This window comes from Kryptolebias marmoratus, linkage group LG6 (genome assembly GCF_001649575.2).
Source record: "Kryptolebias marmoratus isolate JLee-2015 linkage group LG6, ASM164957v2, whole genome shotgun sequence".
NCBI lineage: Eukaryota > Metazoa > Chordata > Actinopteri > Cyprinodontiformes > Rivulidae > Kryptolebias > Kryptolebias marmoratus.
The window spans coordinates 2,590,029-2,603,609 of NC_051435.1; the positions used below are offsets into that span (position 1 = coordinate 2,590,029).

General features: G+C 48.4%; 5 protein-coding genes across 8 annotated transcripts in view; 3 read left to right on the plus strand and 2 right to left on the minus strand.

Annotated features, from left to right (window-relative positions):
- The window catches only part of osgepl1 (O-sialoglycoprotein endopeptidase-like 1), a 3,504-nt gene extending 1,270 nt beyond the window's left edge, over window positions 1-2,234 (minus strand). The window contains exons 1-5 of one of the 3 annotated variants that reach the window (XM_037976209.1): window positions 2,010-2,147; window positions 1,776-1,909; window positions 1,107-1,494; window positions 818-1,022; window positions 598-746 (exon numbers count right to left, since the gene is read on the minus strand). In XM_037976209.1, coding sequence (XP_037832137.1) covers window positions 598-746; window positions 818-1,022; window positions 1,107-1,274 — 522 coding nt within the window. In that variant the 5' untranslated portion in view covers window positions 1,275-1,494; window positions 1,776-1,909; window positions 2,010-2,147. Of the gene's footprint in view, window positions 1-597; window positions 747-817; window positions 1,023-1,106; window positions 1,495-1,775; window positions 1,910-2,009 lie in introns of all 3 variants that reach the window. The other 2 variants (XM_017404326.3, XM_037976210.1) reach the window with 2 other exon arrangements.
- A 71-nt stretch (window positions 2,235-2,305) lies between these two features.
- Window positions 2,306-4,808, plus strand: alkbh6 (alkB homolog 6). Its single transcript, XM_017404325.3, has 2 exons — window positions 2,306-2,419; window positions 3,610-4,808. The coding sequence occupies exon 2, from the start codon at window positions 3,615-3,617 to the stop codon at window positions 4,317-4,319; it is 705 nt and encodes a 234-aa protein (XP_017259814.1). The 5' UTR covers window positions 2,306-2,419; window positions 3,610-3,614; the 3' UTR covers window positions 4,320-4,808.
- On the plus strand, window positions 2,306-6,511 carry adat3 (adenosine deaminase tRNA specific 3). Its single transcript, XM_017404324.2, has 3 exons — window positions 2,306-2,419; window positions 5,191-5,903; window positions 6,049-6,511. The coding sequence occupies exons 1-3, from the start codon at window positions 2,408-2,410 to the stop codon at window positions 6,455-6,457; spliced, it is 1,134 nt and encodes a 377-aa protein (XP_017259813.1). The 5' UTR covers window positions 2,306-2,407; the 3' UTR covers window positions 6,458-6,511.
- A 1,132-nt stretch (window positions 6,512-7,643) lies between these two features.
- ormdl1 (ORMDL sphingolipid biosynthesis regulator 1) lies at window positions 7,644-10,647 on the minus strand. Its single transcript, XM_017404323.3, has 4 exons — window positions 10,402-10,647; window positions 9,548-9,727; window positions 8,366-8,517; window positions 7,644-8,281 (listed from the first exon to the last, which is right to left on the minus strand). The coding sequence occupies exons 2-4, from the start codon at window positions 9,719-9,721 to the stop codon at window positions 8,146-8,148; spliced, it is 462 nt and encodes a 153-aa protein (XP_017259812.1). The 5' UTR covers window positions 9,722-9,727; window positions 10,402-10,647; the 3' UTR covers window positions 7,644-8,145.
- A 136-nt stretch (window positions 10,648-10,783) lies between these two features.
- Window positions 10,784-13,581, plus strand: part of pms1 (PMS1 homolog 1, mismatch repair system component) — a 10,582-nt gene continuing 7,784 nt past the window's right edge. For both annotated transcript variants that reach the window (XR_005233316.1, XM_037976264.1), the window contains exons 1-5: window positions 10,784-10,903; window positions 11,207-11,350; window positions 11,456-11,638; window positions 11,887-11,989; window positions 12,102-12,265. Coding sequence is in view for 1 of the 2 variants with exons in the window: in XM_037976264.1 (XP_037832192.1) it covers window positions 11,219-11,350; window positions 11,456-11,638; window positions 11,887-11,989; window positions 12,102-12,265 (582 nt within the window). In the remaining variant the exon portion in view is untranslated. The remainder of the gene's footprint in view (window positions 10,904-11,206; window positions 11,351-11,455; window positions 11,639-11,886; window positions 11,990-12,101; window positions 12,266-13,581) is intronic.

Genomic DNA, 13,581 nt, shown 5'->3' on the forward strand with positions numbered 1-13,581 from the left:
AAGGTAGCAAAGCTGCGCTCTTCTTCGTAGACATTGAGTTTGGCTGCAGCTGCACACAGTTGCAGCGCCTCCTACAGGAAACTGGTGGAGCTACGCAGAGAACCACGCCGTTCAGAAGCCTTGTTTGGATTCATGTTTTTATAAAACACTGAGGTCCGGACCTCGGGGTCCTCAGTGGGAGCTACGGCCCTGGCTGCTCGGGGGCCACATTCGGCTCTTTGTAGCTTTGACCAAAACTGGGACGAGACCTCGGGGCAGACCCAGAACTCCCTGTAAGGATTCTGGATCCTCTCTGGTCTGGGAAAGCCTCGGGATACCCCAGGAGGAGCTGGAGAGGTCTGCCACAGCCTCATCAGCCCGGCACCTCCTCCTCCTCCTGCGGGGAGGAGCAGCACACCTGAGGCTGGAGGTAGTCTCTGAGAAACCTCGGAGGACAGAGTTTGGTCAGACGGTGGAGACACGGGAACGCCACTGGTTGCTCTCAGGGAACCAGAAGCTCAGCAGCAGAATAAGAAGATTTGGACGCGTTTCCCTCACAGGCGGCAGACTTTCCACCTGCGTGAGATTTATTTGTTGGGTTAAAACCGACGCGCTCACCAAGGTGGGGTCATCTGAAGGCAGCAGGTTGTTTGCTTGGCAGAACAGGACGGCTCGGTGTGTACGCTTCGCCAGATGAGCGGCCACGGCGTGCTGAGCGGCAGCGGCGACGTCCTTCGCACCCGACAGCAGAGCTCCTTCTTCTACGCCTGCAACGTGAGGTAAACTCGCAGGTAGGCGGGACTTTTAGTTGCAGCTGACACTCAGGTGACTTTCATACCTTCCTCAGCCTCCATTTTCTTGATGATCGTTGTAATTTGGTTCCTAAGTCCGGCGAAGGAGAAGCAGCAGTCGTAGGTTTGTCCCATGGGTGTCCGGAGATAAAACCTCTTCCTGTCGCCGTCCTTCGCCAGCAGCTCTATAGCTTGACCGCCGCTGAGTGCGGAGCAGAGCGGGTGTTTGATCAGGGACAGACGCCTGGCCACCTGCCGACGCACACAGCAGCTTATTGGTTAACGATCACAAAAATACGACCTGCAGGAGAAAAAAAAAAGAGAAAAGAGTCGAACTTTATCGAGCGTGTCCCCGGGAGCTTCGTCCAGCGTGCGACCCAAAAGCAGAAAGTCGTCGACCCCCCGAGCCACGGCGAGGAGCGAGTGACCGCCAGAGACGAGCAGCACCAGGAAGGGGAAGGGAACGGGCCGGAGCATCCTGACGGTCAGGGCGTGGGCCTCCATGTGGTGGATGGGGATGAAGGGCTTGTTGTGCTGCCTCACGAACCTCCGGCTGAACTCCAGGCCCACGCCTAAACTCAGAGCCAGACCCGGCTTCACGGTGGTGGCCACAGCGGCGAGCTGGCCGGGCGTGGCGCCGCTCCTCTCCAGAGCCTCCCGGACCACCCGCTCTATATGTTCTCTGTGGAGCTGCTGCGCCAGCGGGGGGATGATGCCACCGGCCCTGCAGCGACAACAAAAACCACACAAAGCTTTTAATTTCAACCATCTCATTCTCAGGACTGAACCACACAAACCGCTCGCTTCCTGCCCCACGAAACGACATCCTCTCATTCGTTTAGTTCAGTCAGCCGGTCTTCAGTTTAAAATAATTCATCAACCAATCAGAATCTTGTTTAGCTGTTACAGCTTTTTCTAGTTATCCTGTCATGACCTTTGATCTGCCAACTGAGGCCAGTAGAGGCTGACATGGAGCTCATTCCTTTGATTTTTGCATGGTCTGACCTTCAGGGTGAATTTGCTGCCACTCCTGGGAAGACAGGCAGCTGTCCTAACTGTTTTCCACTTGTGAATGATCTTCTCTTTGCAGAATTATGGACTCCAAATAGTTTGGAAACGGGAACTTTTGCTTAGTTAACCTTAAATAAATAAAAACAATCATATCTCATGTCCTCATAACGCTTGAAATCTTTGACTCTGTTTTGAAGCAGAGCAGCTAAACGGCAGCTGTGAGCTCACCTCAGATGTACCTCTTTCTGGGAATGCAGGGATTCTCCCAGAACAGCACCGGTTTCGTCCAACACAGCAGCTCCGGTCTCGTCGCAGCTCGTCTCGATGCCTAAAACGAGTCTGGAGCAGGACGCCCTCCCGAGCACGGCGTGTTTCCGCTGCAGCAGCCTCTGCAGGGTCCTCATGCTTGTTCCGAACATTGCTGTGGACTTTATGCCCCACCTAGGAGTTAATAACTGAAGTTACACGGCGCGAACGCATTTTCGTTCGAACTAAAGGAAAAAAAAAACACGGAAACGAGGAGAGACTCGTTCCTACCCGGACACTTTAGAGCGTCGCACAAGTGTAGCAATGGGGAGCTGCAGACGGTCTGTTTCGTAAAAAAGCTAAATTCATCCAGAAAATAGATGCCTATTGAGGTAAATCAAACTTTTGTTTTCATTCTCAGTTATAAATACATAAATATAACTCGTATGTTAGCAGTGATGTTGTATTTGTGGCGTTTTTAGCCCCCAAAATGTTTAAGAATTATCCGTTTCCGTTTAGTTAGCTTAGCCGTGTTGCCTTCAGGAAATGTCGTACTTTTCAAAAACACCGCGACTTTACTGAGAACTTTTACGACAAAAAAACTTTTTAATTTAAGAAACTAACCAATAACTCATTATACATGTTATTTAACTTCACATACCGGATGTTTGGCAAATTTATCTATAATATATTGATAGTTTTTCAGGCGCAGATTGTCATATAAAGAGTTTTACGGAGTTTCTTAAACCGACCTGGGCCTGTAAACACTGTTATTTTGTTTAATTTATCTTTAAGTTTTATCATTAAACGACTTTATGATGGTTATGAAATTAATAATTAAAAATCTGATCAAAATATTATATAAATCAAAAGTAGATCCACACGTTATTTCTGTATATTTTGTTTTCAATGAGGTCTTTTAATAAATAAACTCATTTTCAGCTCTTGTTTAAAATGGTTTTTAGAATAAAGCTTTTATTTTTTGCTGAGCCACTAATAACTGATCTATTTAAACATAAAAAAGGCACCTGAACTCAATAAAACAATGTTGTGTCGACACATGAGCTACCACTATGGCCTATTTTTGTTGTTTCCTGCATTAGCATTCAAAAAAACACATTTTTATACTGCAATCTACAAATTAACTCATAAATAATAAGTGTAGTGTAAGAAAATTAGGCATACTATATCGGCAAACAAAATAAAATGTCATGCTTAAAGAAATCTACCTGCTGTATCTGAAAGTCATGAAAAGGCAATACCCAACAAAAACCAGAAACCATTTTTTTTCAGCCAAAATGTGTTTTTATTGTCTCAGCTGAAGAAATGGGAACAAGTTGTTTTTGTGACAGTCTGTTGGTAACAAAGGGACTAAAGATCTAGTTTAAGTTGTCTGTTACGTGTCTAAAAAGCTCTATATTTCCTGATTGATTCGTAGGTCAGAGTTAGTTAGGCGGTTTAACAGATATTAAGAAGGCATTCCTCTGAGAATAGTCAGGTACGAGGATTGAAAAAGCAGCTAAATAACATTTAGTTTTTTACATTTGGTTTTAATTAGAATTTCATGTCGCCTTTTCCGAAGGAGACATGGAACGCCCGGCTTGTATTTTGGAGGAGCTGAAGCAGTTTGTTGTTAAAGACGCTCCACAAACGGTCTATTACATCCCAGATTTTATATCAGAAGAGGAGGAGGCCTGCCTTCTACAGCAGGTCTACAAGTCCCCTAAAACTAAATGGACCCAGCTGTCGGGCAGAAGGCTTCAGAACTGGGGGGGGTCGCCCCATCCAAAAGGCATGCTGGTGGAGAACATCCCCGACTGGCTCCGGACGTACTGCGACAGGATCTCCTCCCTCGGCGCGTTCAGCGGGAGAACCGCCAACCACGTGTTGGTGAACGAGTACAAAGCAGGTGAGGGGATTATGCCCCACGAGGACGGCCCGCTGTACCACCCCACTGTTAGCACCATCAGCCTGGGCTCCCACGCCCTGCTGGACTTCTACAGACCCGTCGGCAGCCAGGAGGGGGCAGCGCCGCAGACCGAGGAGAACCGCTTCGTGTTCTCCCTGCTGCTGAGGCCGCGCAGTCTCCTGCTCCTGCAGGACGAGACGTACCTGCGCCTCCTTCACGGCATTCGGGGGCGGGGTCAGGACCCGCTGACGGATCAGGTGGTGAACCTGCCCGCCGCCAGGGCCCAGCCCGGAGAGACGCTGACCCGAGGAACCAGGGTGTCCCTCACCATCAGACACGTCCCCAAAGTTATCAAGACGAAGCTGGTCCTGGGGAGGAAGTGACCTGATTTATAGACTTGTACCTCAGATGTAAGGATCTTACCTGTTGCAGATATCTGCTTCAACAACCGCCGCTCTGGACCGAACCGACGAGCTCGATGAACTCGAGCGCCGTTGGCTCGTCAGTCTGTTCTAAACTAAACTGTTTTCCAAACTGGGGGTGGTTCGAGGAGCTATCTGCAGCAGGTAAGACATTAACTGCTCCTAAGCCTCCCACAGAAGCCCACATCAGAGGAGCTCAGCTGAGTGAATCGTACGGCTCAAACGGTGGCAGTTCGAGTTTTTATTCTGATTATTAAAGACGACGGTCAGTTTAAATTAATATACTGATGTTTGGAAACATTTGTATAAATCAGCTCATATCTGGAGTTTTATTAGATTTCTAGTTTTTGTTTTGCTCTGACAAAACGTCCAACTTCAGAGTGATTTAACTTCAGGAAGCGGCTGTTTGGTTTAAGTGATACTAATTAAATAAAGAACATTTAAACTGGTCTTCTTGTTTGTTACTTTGTGGATTTATTTAAACAGATCTGGAGCAACGTGTCAACTTTTATTGCCTCGAAGGTCGACGTCTCCAGAAAAGTCTTCTTTTTTTTATTTCCTCAGTTTTTGTTAAGGTTAGCGCAAACGGAAGTGGTTGTTTTTCAAAATAAAGTACCTTACAGACTAACTTTTATTTCTGTTTGGCCTGATCAGTGGTAGAAAGGCTGCGCAACCAGTTGATGTTAAATGAAATATTTGTAAAATAAAAGGGTTTTCCAGATGTTGAGGTGGTCGTAGAACAGGAACGTAGAACCAACGCTGCTTCATTTTGTGAAGGTTTGACTGACGTGACTGTCCCGTCCTGTCCTCTGTCCTGCTGATATCCCGACAGGAGGAGGCGGAAACGATGGAGCCACGGTCGAAGCGGCGGAAAGCCTCGGCGGCCGACCCGGACTCCTGGATCGCCTACCCCGTCCTGTCCGCTGAGCAGTCGCAAGACGTGGAGCTGGTGGACGCCTTCGCCGCCCCCATCGTGGACAGGAAGGAGACGTCCCGGCTCGTCAGGGAGCTGAACGTCCTCTACCCGCTAAACGGCCTCCAGCACGTCAAGAGGGTCCGAGCACGCAAGGACGAAGGCGGCGCCGGCGCCCATCCTTTGGAGGTCCTCGTGTGCCGGGTCAGCGACGCGCCGAGCACCCTCCTGCCTCCGGGCGGAGCGAAGTGGGTGGGACTAGGCGAGCCCTTCGTGGTCCAGGTCCCAGCGCGGCCGCCGCTGACCCGACCTCAGTTTGAAGCGGCGAGCCGGCGTTGGCCCACGTCGTTCCACGAGGACAAACGGGTGACGGTCGCCCTGCGAGGAGAGCTCTTCAGCTCCCGGCAGAAAGCCGCCATGCACCGGTTCATGGCGTCCGCTCTGACTGCCGCCGAAGCTGCCCGGCAGCTGGGGATGGAGGCCGTCGGGGCCGTCGTCGTCGACCCCGAGAAGGAGCGGATCGTAGCTGTCGGCCATGACTGCAGAGGCGAGCACCCTCTGCATCACGCGGTCATGGTCTGCATCGACCTCGTGGCTCGGAGTCAGGGAGGAGGGTCGTATTGTTTTGACAGGTTTCCAAACTGCAGGTTTGCGTCACCAAATGACCTGTCCGCTCCGGGGGCGGGGCCTCAGCCGCACATCTGCACCGGCTACGACCTGTCCGCTCAGGGGGCGGGGCCTCAGCCGCACATCTGCACCGGCTACGACCTGTCNCAGGTTTCCAAACTGCAGGTTTGCGTCACCAAATGACCTGTCCGCTCCGGGGGCGGGGCCTCAGCCGCACATCTGCACCGGCTACGACCTGTCCGCTCAGGGGGCGGGGCCTCAGCCGCACATCTGCACCGGCTACGACCTGTCTGCTCAGGGGGCGGGGCCTCAGCCGTACATCTGCACCGGCTACGACCTGTACGTCACCAGGGAGCCGTGCGTCATGTGCGCCATGGCGCTGGTGCACTCCCGGATCGGACGGGTTTTCTACGGGGCCGCCTCCGCGGACGGAGCGCTGGGGACCAAGTTTAAAATCCACTCGCAGAAAGACCTGAACCATCGGTTCGAGGTGTTCAGAGGGGTTCTGAGCGGCCCGTGTGAGGTTCTGGACGGGTTCAGGAAGGAGATAAAGGAGTGAGCGTTTTAACCGACGAGCTGAAAATTCATTTTCTATAAAAAGATTTCTAATATTCTTGTTGCGTTTTCTGTTGTTCTTTGAAATAACATCTTTATTGAACAGTTTAACATTTCTGTTCACCACTCCAGTTGTTCAACAGGTGGCCCGCGGGCCAGATGTGGCCTGTTGGAACATTTATTTGGCTCCCTCCAAGCTGCTCAGAATCAAAAAGTGATTTCACTAAATTTGAAGACAGAAATCTATAAAATCAGAGCTGCTGTTTTTCCTCCAGCCTCCTGCTGAGTTTATAGAAGTCTGCCTGTTAAACAGAAGAGTGGGGCAGTCGTTTAAAACATGAGTCCCGTGTGTCTAAAATAACGGCGCTGCGGCCATTTTGGTCAACCTTGAAAATATCACAGATTATGTCTTAATAACGACTCTCAGCTTCTGGAAACATGGCCGACTTGTAATCAGCTGGCTGTGGCAGCCATCTTGAATCGGGTCATCTTGACGAACAGCTTCATTAAAACCCGTCCAGCAGTTTCAGATATTTTGCTAACAGCACGTGTGACCTGTTGGTGCTCAGAGCGGATCAGTCTCAGCTACTACCAGGGTCCCAAAAAATGTTAAATTAACAGGAATTTGAGATTAAATCTGTAATTTAAAAACGTTGACCCTAAACATGGATTTTTATCGTAGTTGAAGGAAAATAAAATTTTAGTGTAATGTTTCATATCAGGACGTACACCTGAGTCCACGCTCTTCCTCAGCGACGAGGACGCCGCCCACAGCAGGGTGTTTAGGCCACGCCCCCTACATGCACAAGTTTCTACAACCCTGACTATTAAAGCTACACACTGATTGTTGAATTGAACAGAAATAAGCAGAAATTCCAGATCAGACATGGTTGTTTCCACCCCCACCACTAGATGGCAGACTTTACGATTTTTAATTTATATCCTAACATTTGTGTGTTTCCATGTAAAATGTTTGAATCTCAGAGAGGAAATAAGAAATAAGCTCTGAATCTGTGACGGTCCTCAGCTGCACAGATTTGTTGGAGTTTGTCCCGTGATGCTGATGAGTTTAACCCGCCATCTTTTTTAGTTTCTTCTCACTTCATGCTTTTAAAATTCATTTCACAGCTGGACAGAGATTGACTCGAAACAACAATCTGTAGATCTGGAGCAGAAATGAGACGGGAGCATCCGGCAGACACGTTTTATTAAAGGTTAGGAACAAAAAATATCACCTTCAGCTACGGCCAAACAGAGCAGGACTAGCTGCTCGGATTATAGCAAAAAGTCATCGTCTAAAGAGCTATATGTTCCTCCGTAAACAGTTTCTCATTCCTACGCACAGAACATTTGTCAAAAAACAAAAAAAACAAAAACACTGAACAATGAAAACAAGTTCGCTCTGTTCTCAGTTAGAGAAATCATGCAAAAACAAAAAACAAATGATTCTGTCGAACACCGAAAACAAAATGAGAGTGGACCAAAGTAAACATGTTTGAAAAATACTTCAGAGCGTCCTCGCGGCTACAATGCTCACAATTCATGTCACCGTGTGACGTCAGGGCAAAGAAAGGAGGAAATCAAAGTGAACCAGACGCCTGTCGGGAGCCCGGGCCAGCCCGGGTCGACGCAGGCCACAATTACTCGATTAAATACAAACATAAGTTAGTAATGCACCGAACGAGCGCCGGACTAATACTTGTTGATGCCCAGGATCCTGACGCCGTGCAGCTGCGGCAGCTTGGGGATCAGGACGCTCAGAAGCGACGCCGTGTTGATCACAAAGTGGGCCGTGTCGTATTTCGAGTAGAAACTGGCGAGGAAGTACCTGCGGGGAGGAAACAAGCTAAAATGTGAACTGCGTCAGCTCGGCGGCGGCGGCAGCAGGCGACGAACACGCCCGGGTACTTACAGGATGATGGGGGAAATGGTGAAGAACTTCCTGGAGGAGGTGAACTGAACGCCGTAATCCAGCTGCTCCCAGTGGGTCAGGAGTCGGGCTTTTCCTTGATCCGGAGTCTCGAAAGGTGTTCCTTTCACCGCGTGCATGAAGACGTACATGCCCTGCAGACAAGGAAGTCATGGCTGTAGTTCTTCCTGAGCTGTGAAAACTACAACTCCCATCATGCAGCAGTGCTGCGAAGAAACATCACCCAAAAGAGTCTGGGTGCTTTGCTCCTGAAACTGGTTTCAATTTTTTTTAAAAGGCGACAAAAAGAGGTTTTATAAGGACTTCCTCTGCCGGTCGTAAATCTGAATCATGATGACCTTTAAGATGTATTAAATCAGCAGAAACCCTGTTTTAGTCACATTATTTTTGGTACCTGGCCTCTATAAAAACGAGCAGATCTGAGTCAGTTTTTCTGTTATTATTTTGTCAAAACTCAAAGTGACGCAGCTGCCCGACACGAGAGGAAGTCAAGAACCCTGCGGACGTCAGAAGACATTCAGGAGACACGAAGCTGCTCAGATACTCGCCTCCCAGAGAGAGATGGGAGGTTTAACAACAACCCGCTGAACGTCTGGATTCAGCAAAAAGACAAAAAGCAGATTCTTCAAAAACTGAAACAATCTGGATCTTCAGTCATTAAAACGAAGGAAGGTGTTACACAACAGTAAACAAGTCTTTTTATTCTCTAAATACAATCACTGAAGGCTATAGTGTGTTTGAAAAGCTAACAATAAATTCACTTTGCTGTGTTTTAGAAAACCTTCAAATGTCTCTAAAAGAAATTGAGGTTTGTGGGTAAAACAGCAGCGTCTGTCGCTGCTATCTAGTTCAAAAACATCTTTAAAGATAAGTTAAATCTCCAGGTGCAAAGCCAAAGTCCATGTTTGTTCATCTATCTGCTGACAAGCGTCTAATTAAAAGCCGCAGGTTTTATGCTACGTGAGCAGCGGTGGTCCAGCGTGATAAAATCAGAACCTCCGCTGGACCGACGGGCTACAGCTGACCTGTCCAAACAACTTCTTTACCAAAATCCTGTCCAATTACAAACACGAAAGCTCACAGAAAAGTCAGAGGACAACAGAGACCAGGTCGTTCGGTTAAACGCCCGAAACGCCGGCTGGCCGGTCGGAGGGCGCCTCTCACCAGGTTGTGGATGACATTGGTCAGAGTCCACACCACGGGGACGCTGAAGAAGGGTATGCTCAGGAGCACGATGTGAAGGACCCCGACGCCGAGGGCATAGGTCAGCCAGATCCCCCGGCTGTTCATCACCCGGGTGTTTGGGTTCACCTCACTGTGTGCCACACCCACGTTCATTCTGGTCTGCGGACACAAAATAAAACACGATTCAGTTTAAACACATTACAGGACAGAAATCAGACAAACTCTGCAGCTTTTTTATTTTTGCAAGGGTTTATTAAATTAACCACCTGGCTGCTAATGTAGCACTTTGCCCTTTCCTCTCTGCCCACATTTGATAACAAAAACACAACTTGAGCAATTTTGTTGAACTTTGTCCTCTTACAGCTGACAGAGACCAAAGTGCTCAAGTTGCAATGCAGTATTTGGATTTTTTAAATATTAAATGACAATAAATACACTTATCTAAATGCACCTGCAACGAATCTGCCAGCAAACCCATTTTAAACAACAAAAACAACTAAAAACAACTTGTAAACAAACCACTCAGGCTGCTGCCGTCGGCTCCGTCTATTTGCTGAATATTTTTTGAGAAATCTCAACACGCTACCGTCAGAGATACAAAACAATCTAATATTTAAAGCCAAATTAATTATATAACTCAAAGAGCTCAGGTTTAATCGCAACATCGGCCCTGCGAGCTCCTTTCGTAACTACAACATGTGTCCCAATTCTTTTGTTTTCACTACATAGCCGGGGCCCGTCCACCACTATCCCTTTAATAATTTGGTCGGCGGCGTAAATAACAAAGTCGCATTTAAACAAAAGCGGGCTTGAACGCCGCGCTGTGAACTCACATGTAGCAGCGAGCAGTAGCAGGTTTTTAGATAAACAACTATGGCGAGAATCGGGTTCGTCTCTCTCTGTTGTTGTTGATGTGCGCAGCCAGCGGCTCCGGCGGAAGTAGACGTCAGAGGGGGTGAAACGGCTGCATATAAACCTCCTCAAGTAGCCCCGCCCCCTGCCGCTGCGCGAACAGTGTTAATATTTATCACGATAAAATTAAATTTGATTAATATTATGACTTAAATGTGGCCTGATTCGTTTAGCTCTATGCGAACCCGGGGATCGAACTGGACGGGACCCGGGCCGAACGCTAACCCCGTGGGGATTTATTTTCAGGGTAGGACGCTCCCGGAAGTTGTCCGCTCATAGTTCCCGCCCTCGTAACGATTTCGACCAATCAGCGTGCAGTACGGAGGGGCGGGAAAGAGCGCGCTTCCGGATGTCGCTGTCGCTGTTTTTCTGTTGTGGAAGATTATTAACAGCTACGGGACGCAGGATCTATAGTTAAAACCGGTAAGTTGTTAATATTATTAGTTATTTAAGACGGTTTACACGTTTATGAAGTTGTAATTGTTCACTAAGGAGTCCAGGAAGTCCAAAAAGCCTAAGAGTTAGCTGAAGATAACGTGACTTTTGAGTTTTTTTTAATGTTGTTTTGGCTAAACGCTCCTGGACTAAAACACAGCGAAATGCAAAAGTTGTCCCTCACTTCTTTATATCAATCCAAGCTTGATAAAATCAGTAATCCCATAAATTTCAGTTTTAAAGTTTCAGAGTTACCAAATGAAAACCCAGACTTTTTGTGTGTTTTCGCAGGTATCAGGAGTCATGAAGCAGCTGCCACCGGACACTGTTCGGCTGCTGTCCAGCTCCCAGGTCATCACCTCCATTGGGAATGTCGTGAAGGAGCTGATGGAAAACTCCCTGGACGCTGGCGCTTCCAGCATTGATGTGAAGCTGGTCCGACACTCACTGATTGTTTAATTTCTAAACACACATCTTGGTTTGAAGCAGAAATAATCTCTTCTTTCCTGTTAGTCATCAGCTGTCTGTCTTGAATTCAAGGAGAACTTCGGCTTGGACCGGATAGAAGTGCGGGACAACGGCGATGGAGTCAAAGCCGCCGATGCTCCTGTGATGGCCGTCAGGCATTTCACCTCCAAGATCAGCGGCCACGAAGACCTGGAGCGCCTGGAGACGTACGGCTTCAGGGGGGAGGCGCTCGGATCCATCTGCGCCGTCGCTGAGGTGAAAAATGTTAAAGAGACAAAGCTTTTTTTGGGGGGACAAGTGTACAAAAACCTGACTTCAGAGGAGATCATGGCTGACTCGATGACTGCCGTCTGTTGTGTATTATCGTACACCCAAGGTTGAATTTGAGTAACTTTAGAGCCTGGTGAAGCCTGCTAAAATCGAGGAAATGGCGGAGGGCGTACGTGAGGCCATTAGAAGCCCCGATATGATGTTTTTATGAACTTGATGTCGTTTCACTGCAGGTGACCGTTACCACAAAGACAGAGGAGGAGGACATCAGCACCCAGTACACGCTGGACCTCACAGGAGCTGTAGTTTCCCAGAAGCCGTCCCACCTGGGTCAGGGTGAGGCACCGATCGTTTATGAAGTCATTGAGCAACAAAAACAACAAAAGAGCACCGAAGCAATCGGTTAGATCGTGGTAACCTACGTTTCGGCGCCTCGGTTGTGTTCCAGGTACGACGGTGAGCGTGGCAAAGCTGTTTAAGAACGTTCCTGTAAGGCGTCAGTTCTTCTCCTCCACAAAGAGGCGTAAGGAGGAGCTGAGGAAGGTGCAGGACCTGCTGATGGCCTACGCCGTCCTGAAACCCGAGCTGAGACTAACACTGGCTCATAATAAGGTCAGTAAGCTCAGCCTGGGTCCAGTTTCTGGTTCATCACCATCACAGACCCCTGATCCAAGACCAGAACCACCACAGACCCTCTGATCCAAGACCAGAACCATCACAGACCCCCTGATCCAAGACCAGAACCATCACAGACCCCTGAGCCAAGACCAGAACCACCACAGACCCTCTGATCTAAGACCAGAACCATCATAGACCCTCTGGAGATCAGGGCGGTCCAGCTGTTAGATGTTCTGCTCCGTAGAACCAGGAACCTGAAAATCCCTTCAAGGATCTTTTGTTTTTAATCACTCTAAGGATTTTTCTCAAACGTTCTGCGTCAAACTGAAGATCCTCGGACCTTTCATGGATCCGTGGACCCGATCAGAACCTGTTCCAGCCCTAAATGGACCCTTTTCGTCGTTTAAATGAGCTTCAGACTGTCAGTATTTTCCAGATTTTCTCAGTTTTTAAGCTCATTTTATGATGAAATCCTCTCCTTCATGAGGTGCAGCGTCTTCTCTGACCACTAGGTGTCCTCGTTACATTTCTCATGAGCGGTCGACCCGAAATCTTCCTCAGGTTTGGTCAGAATGTTGGAAATTTACAGCAGTGGCGTCAAAAAAGACCTCTAAAAAATGTGTTTTTATAATAAAAGTAGTTCTTACATCTTTAATCTTAAAGAAATTAGTCAGTTTTATTTATGGGCCAACTTTATTGTGAAAAATGGTTGATTCTGTAAGATTAGAGGTTTTTTTTTAATCACAAAAAGGACAAACAGACGTTCAGAGGTCAGAAACGTGATGACTCGTCTCGATCTGCGAGTTATTTGATGGAAACAGAAACCGCCTCCAGCTTCCTGCAGTTTTCTTCCCGTGGGTCTGGGTTTTTATGGCGGTCCTGAAACACCCGGGACAAGGAGCAGAGCGGCGGCGTTGGTTCTGGTCAGAGGGTTTGGGCCGAGCCGGGTTTGTGCAATCGGCTCAGTTGGCTGCATCCTTCACCTCCTGCTCGGCTCCAGTTTCACGGCCTCTTCAGGAACTGTTTACACGACCGACCGCTCTGCGTCTGCCAGGCGAGGATTCAATACCAGAGCAGCGCTTCGACGAAATCAACACCTGGAACGGACTGTAGGTCTACCAAAACCTGGTCCTGTTAGAGCTCTAAACCCGGTCCTGTTAGAGCTCTAAACCCGGTCCTGTTAGAGCTCTAAACCCGGTCCTGTTAGAGCTCTAAACCCGGTCCTGTTAGAGCTCTAAACCCAGTCCTGTTAGAGCTCCAAACCAGGTCCTGTTGGAGCTCTAAACCCAGTCCTGTTAGAGCTCCAAACC

Coding starts and splice junctions, on each gene's coding strand:
- alkbh6 (XM_017404325.3), top strand. CDS start 3,615: ATGGAACGCCCGGCTTGTATTTTGGAGGAGCTGAAGCAGTTTGTTGTT.
- ormdl1 (XM_017404323.3), bottom strand. CDS start 9,721: ATGAACGTGGGTGTGGCACACAGTGAGGTGAACCCAAACACCCGGGTG. Junction 8,518..9,547: donor CCAATGTCATCCACAACCTG/GTGAGAGGCGCC, acceptor CCTTGTCTGCAG/GGCATGTACGTCTTCATGCA. Junction 8,282..8,365: donor ACCATTTCCCCCATCATCCT/GTAAGTACCCGG, acceptor TCCTCCCCGCAG/GTACTTCCTCGCCAGTTTCT.